Source organism: Myodes glareolus, chromosome 1 (genome assembly GCF_982192425.1).
Source record: "Myodes glareolus chromosome 1, mMyoGla1.1, whole genome shotgun sequence".
Taxonomy (NCBI): Eukaryota; Metazoa; Chordata; class Mammalia; order Rodentia; family Cricetidae; genus Myodes; species Myodes glareolus.
This window is the reverse complement of record NC_142026.1, coordinates 74,109,609-74,115,817: the sequence shown is the minus strand read 5'-3', so window position 1 is coordinate 74,115,817 and position 6,209 is coordinate 74,109,609. Positions and strand designations below refer to the sequence as shown.

At 40.6% G+C, this 6,209-nt stretch overlaps 1 protein-coding gene across 3 annotated transcripts; it reads right to left on the bottom strand.

Moving 5' to 3' along the window:
- Window positions 1-284: 284 nt before the first annotated feature.
- LOC148123474 (leukocyte immunoglobulin-like receptor subfamily A member 5) lies at window positions 285-5,726 on the bottom strand. Of its 3 annotated transcripts, none has more exons than XM_087909888.1 (5): window positions 5,564-5,726; window positions 5,367-5,402; window positions 4,921-5,205; window positions 4,480-4,782; window positions 285-549 (listed from the first exon to the last, which is right to left on the bottom strand). In XM_087909888.1, the coding sequence occupies exons 1-5, from the start codon at window positions 5,595-5,597 to the stop codon at window positions 515-517; spliced, it is 693 nt and encodes a 230-aa protein (XP_087766014.1). In that variant the 5' UTR covers window positions 5,598-5,726; the 3' UTR covers window positions 285-514. The 3 variants fall into 3 exon arrangements, with proteins under 3 accessions (XP_087766014.1, XP_087766012.1, XP_087766013.1); XM_087909886.1 differs by having other exon boundaries at window positions 285-1,186; window positions 5,564-5,710; XM_087909887.1 differs by having other exon boundaries at window positions 285-1,186; window positions 5,367-5,488; window positions 5,564-5,675.
- Between the last annotated feature and the right edge of the window lie 483 nt (window positions 5,727-6,209).

Below are 6,209 nucleotides of genomic sequence, written 5' to 3'. Positions count from 1 at the left end.
TATATAATTTACTTTTCTATTGCTATGACAAAACGCCGCTACTAAGGTACGTTACATAATAAGTAGTTTATTTGCTTTTAAAGTTCCAGAGGATTAGTCCATGGTGGCAGAGTGAAGGCATGATAGCAGGAAAAGAAAGCTGGCAGCTTATATCTTGAATTACAGGAACAAGAGAAAAGAGTTGTTTTGTGGCAAGACTTGTCCTGGGAGATACAGCATACATGTATACTCACTCTCAATAGCGAGTCATGACAGACAAAAGTATGGATACCACTAAAGTCCAATTTGGTGAACCAATGAGTTTTATTGAGGTTATTTACAAGAGCAGAAATGACGCCACCATGGGTGACAATTCACAAAGGGCACATTTCAGAGCTTTCAGGCAAGCTGGACATATTGGAGAATGTCTTTCCCAGGTGATTCCAGTCTAAACCTCTTCTAGGCAGCTCTGTTGTTTCTTTATTCTTCCAGGAAGCAGATCTGGTCTCGGATTCTTCTTTGCAGCTTACCTTGTCTAAGAGTAACTCACAACAGCTCTTCTTGTTAACTCTTAGAAAAAAAGGGGACCTAGTAAATCTTGTTAGTTTCAGAACCTTTCAGGGGTTATTTTGAATTGTTTGCCCTCTGGCTTAAGAAGATTCCCTGCAGAATGGAATATTTCAATCTTGTAGAAAATGAACACACAAGAGTGAGCTAGAAATGATGAGCCTTAAGACTTCAAAGCCTAGCCCAGACACACAATTCTTCTGACAAGACCACATGCCCTAAGTCTCTCCAAACAGCATCACCAGATGAGGACCAAGCATTCAAATGCCTGAGACTTTGACGGTCATCTTATTCAAGTCACCATTCTGTTCTTACTTAATGGGTGTAGAGTCCTCTTCACAGATCTCTTTGACATTTTCCCTGCACCCAAATATGTTGTTCTCTTCAGGGTATGCAACAGTGCTCAAACACTTGTACCACAAATTTACTTCCATGATTTCCTCTACTTGTTAGATTCACCTTCAAGCCTCTACCACATTAAGAGATGCACCATTCTCTCTGGTTCACCTCCATCCTGAATCTTGATGAGTTCTCTGACTGTTTTGTGCCTCAAAAAGTAGAATCCCAAGAACAACCAGAACCAAGCCAGCCACAGCCATCCTGATGAGATTCTCCACTGTATGATCTTGTGAGTGTGAATCTGGGAATTTGGACAAATACCACAATAAAATCAGTACAGTTCCAAATTGAAAAGCAAGTGAAATAAACAACTATATCAGTAAGAAAAAATAATGTACAGTAATCAATAGCTTTTAATGTGTATTTATTATTTAGTAAATATAAGGCCATGAAAATATTTATGTTCTAGTTATTAAGTTAATTGAATAATTCATTGAGATTTACATGATTATATCCAACTTTCATCAACAATGTAAAATATTTTATACTTTATTAATATACAGCATATTTATTAATAATATGCAGCATAGACTGAGAACATAGTTCAGTCATGAAAGTGATTACTGCACAGTCATGAAAAGTAGACTACTTGTGGTTCAATGATGTAGGTGGGCCTTTTGTTATGTGTTATTTTTATTGGTTAATAAAGAGACTGCCTTGGCCCTCTGACAGGACAGAAAATTAGGTAGGCGGAGTAAACAGAACAGAATGCTGAGAAGAAGGCAATGAATCAGACGCCATGGAGCCAGCCAGCAAGTCAGACATGCTGAATCTTTTCCGGTAAGCCACCACCTCGTGGTGCTACACAGATTATTAGAAATGGGTTAATCAAGATGTGAGAGTTAGCCAGTAACTAACTCTCTAGAGATAATGGGCCAGGCAGTATTTAAATAAATACAATTTGTGTGCTATTATTTCCGGGGCTAAGCTAGCCATGCGGCAGCCAGACAGGATGAAAAGCAGGCCTGCCCGCAGCCCCTCACTACAGTTCAAGGTTTAAGTAGAGAGAGCAGTTGGCAAAGAGGTTAATCAACACTAAGGATATATTTTGAAATCCTAATGAAATCCATTTCAACTCCCTTTTAAATATATCTAGTTTGTATATATCTAAAAGGGAGTTGAAACAGAAGCATCCTGTATGGGTTGACAATGTTGCTTCCAGAAAGTATTGGTTAATAAGTGAAAATATTATTGCCAGGTTCAGAATACTTCCTTATGTGTTATTCATCAGCAATACCCAAAACAATACAGGAACCATTTCTCTTAGTTGTCTATTATAACTAGATTGTATTTGCCTCTTGCTAAAGATACCATTAATTTGTGTGGCAGTTCAAATAGAATGCAACCTCAAACTGACTATGAAGTTCTCTCCCTTAGATACTTCCATAAAGTGTTATGCTGGCTTCAGGGTAAGAAATAACATGAATGGTCTGTTTTATCTAGCTCTGAACCCTGCATGTTATAATAGCCATCTTTGGTAAAATTGCTTGCTAGTATTGACATAAGGCCTGATCCACAAGAAGAATTCTATGCATTGTACTGTAAACATGGACAAAGGTCCATGGCTAGGGAGATCATAAGCCCTAGGTATGGGGAACTCACTCTTGTTTTGCTAAATGGTCATACTGTCAAACTACATTCTAAGTGTATATATTCATATGCACATATTTGTGCTACTCTCAACTCTGGTGGGAAACATCTTTCTTCAGTGGGTAGTGATAAATGTAGAGACTCCTAACTGTTCAAAGTGTCTATTTTAACTGTGAGTGCTCAGCTCTGGATTGGATATTAATATCAGCTCCTCACAGCCAACACTCAGTGAGCATCATGGAAAGGGGGTGGAAGGAATACATAAAAGATAGCCGTGAAATGCTGATTCTGGTATTGCATGAACTGTTGGCCATTTCAACTCAGAGAAACTGTAGTTCCCTACATAAGATCTGTAAAAACTTAATCCAGTTAAAAATCCAGACTATAAGAGGAAGGGACCCCCAAAGCTTCACCCCTATCTGAAGATCTGTGGGCATTGTGAGCATCTGTGGCTGCTGGGGTGAGAGAGTCAATCTCCTTTGTAGATGTGAACACTGAAAGGTTGATCAAACCCTAGTGGATGATCCACATACATCCACATATGGGAGATTAATAATAAGTTTTTAAGGAGGATATTAAATTAAAAGGCCGATGAGATGAAAAAACTAGGGAGAGTTGGAAGGAGGTACTAGTAGTAGTAGTAGAATAATATGATTAAAATACATTCTATAAATGCCTGAAAGTTTCAAGAATAAACAAGACTTACATGAGATCAAGCCAGTCAAAACCCTGGCACAGATGGGTAGATCATATCTAAGTCCCTTGCCTTATTACTGATGGTTTATTGGCAGTTGGAGGGAGAACATTCTCCTTTGAATATATGGCAGTAGTAGATTTTTCCATGCTCTCATGGACCCACACATATGCACATATAGGCAGCACTAACTGAACTAGGAAACTATAAAAGAGATGTCAAATTAGGAGAGGGGTGTATGAGGAGAGTTGGAGGGGCAAAGTATGTGAGTAAATAGATCACATTTCACCTTTTACGAGTATGAGACTACAAAAATAAATAAAAATGATCAGATACTATTTAAAAAGAACCCTGCAAAACAAAGACTGTCTGTAAAAACAGAAAACAAAATCTGTGTGTTGGCCCTTGTGATTCCAGGACCAGGGAAGGAGAGACAGTCTGATCCCTGACAGTCACTGGCTAACTAATCCTGTCTACTCAGCATGTTCCACATATGGGTGAATTCCTGTCTTTAAAGCCCAGGTGTATTTTTCTGTCTTTTTTATATAACTCCACACTAGACATGCCGCCTCTGCCTATTGTTCTCATTCATTTATACTTATAAAACTCTTGTATTTCAGTCTTTCATCTTCCTGGGACCTCACCCTTCAAGCTTGTGATGACAATTCAGGCTCCCCAGCATGGTCTTTGTAGAATATGAGTCTCTTAAAGGACCAAGGATCCTCACTTGTGTTTAGGATATCCAAAGGCCATTTGTAAATGGCGACATGGAGGACACAGTATATATGTAGCTTGTATACTGACAAATGTAGAAGCTGCTTACAGGGGACCAATGTGACATTAGCCTGAGAGAATTAAGCCTGGGATTCAGGTCAGTTCAGGATGGGATGCAGGGCTTCCCTTCATTGGATACAACAAATCTATTTTAGTGAGTGTCACCATGACATTGGAGGATCATAGACTCTCTAAGTACCTAGACATGGTCCTGCTCTAGACATGGTCCTGCTGTATCAAAACGGAGGAGTTCCTAGATGGTCTCAGAGAAAACATGGAACAGGTATTAATGGCATAGCTCATACCAAACACCTTCCACTCTCACCCATGTTTTCTTGCAACTCTTGTTGTTTCTCTACATCAAGACCCCTAAACATCCCTCAACTGTTTCTCAGCTATATTGTACTCCATTAGAACAGAGCTCATGCAAAGAATTTATGGGCTTCAAATAAATGTCAAAGATGAGATTGCTTTACCTGCAAGGTGGAGTTGCAGGGTCTCACTGGGCATTGACCACATCTGGGAGGTTCTCTCATAGTATCCATAGCATCTGAAGGCCCATCTGTGTTTGGAAGTCACTGGCCCCACAGGAAACAAGGCCACAAAATGTCCATTGGGTTCTTTCTGGGAATCCTGAGTCCAGGACACATTCTGTTCTCCTTCCTTAGTAAGGATGTATCTTCCATATCCCTGATGTGAGCTACACTGGAGGGTGACTTTCCCTCCTGAGGTCACCAGGGAGCTTGGCAGGGCTGAGATGTTGGGTTTGCTGTAGAACCCTAAAAGAGAAGACAAACATGTTGACTGGGAAATGCCTTCAACATTGTCTAAAGACTGGGGTGTGAGAGGATTTCCTGAGAACAAATTCCCTTACTCATGGCATAACCTGAATTTGGGACTCTTGAGATTGCTCTTACCTGTGACCACAAGCTCTAGGATGTCACTGCATTCAGACAAACCAGAAGGGCTGTGATAGCAGCAGTAGTATAGTCCTGCATGATATTCTGTGATAACTGGAATGGAAAAGTTGGCCTTGTTCCCAGGCTCCAGTGAGGTCTGTATCGTCAAGGGTTTTAAGCTTCCCTTTTTATAGAGATAGTACTTCTGGACTTCCTGGGTGCCAAAACAGAAGATAGCAACAGACAGTCCCTTGGTGATCACAGATTCTGGTTCAGCCCAGATGGTAGGTTTTGGGAATTTTTCTGTAAGAAAATGAAATGCTATATCTCAGGGTATTCCTTTCCTATATTCTACCTCTGAGCTCCACTCTCCTTGAAGCATCCCCCAAATCAACCCACATTTGTTGTTGTCATCTGATTTCTATGTGGAAACAGCATTTGACAAGGCGGGGAGATTGACTCACCTGCCGCCGCCATGCTTCTGGGTTCCAGACTCAGTCCTGAAAGAGATTTCTCTGTGAGATTTTCTCCCTGAAGTTTGAGGAAATCCTCTCCTCTTCAAAGCCACTCAAGACCACTGGATCTCCTGATAAGTTAGAGCTTGGTTATAGCCTGAAGTCCCTCCCAGACTTGGGTACTCCCTCCATTCTTCAAATCTCACCAAGATGAAACAACACTGCAAAAGTGAAGATCATGATGTCTCATTCCAGGAGTCCCAGCTGTGCAGACGAATGAGACTGCAGTGACTGTCAGGACAGATCAAAACAGAAGGTAACCACTAAGACACTGTGTTCTAGATTATGGGCTGTCACATCAAGAAGAGGAAGTGCTATGCAACTGACTCACTGGTGGAATGTTTAGATAACAAAAGAAAAGTTCTGAATTGCTTCTACAGCATTGGAAATGAAAATAAGAGGAAGTGTCGTCCTCAAGAGTGAGTATGCTATTTTCACCAGACTATGGCTAAGCTGGGCATAAGGTCTTTTGATGACACTAGAGAGAGTAACAGGGCCTTGACCAGCTCCAGTTCTCTTCCTCTTTAATTCCAGTACAGAGTTTCAAATATACCTCATCTCTTCCTCAGAAATAACTCCCAGGTAATTGTGACTAAGGACTAAGAGCCTCGACATGGGGTTTTCCTTCCATCCTGTCCATATCTACATTATCATGAAACCTTTAATCTCCTCATTCATATTTCTAGCTCTGAAGATGTCTTTGGGGAATGTGCAAACTGATGTTTCTGGGTGAGTTCTAAGCAGGATACCAAACACCTATATTTGTGGCTCACATGGAACTGATTTTGAGAT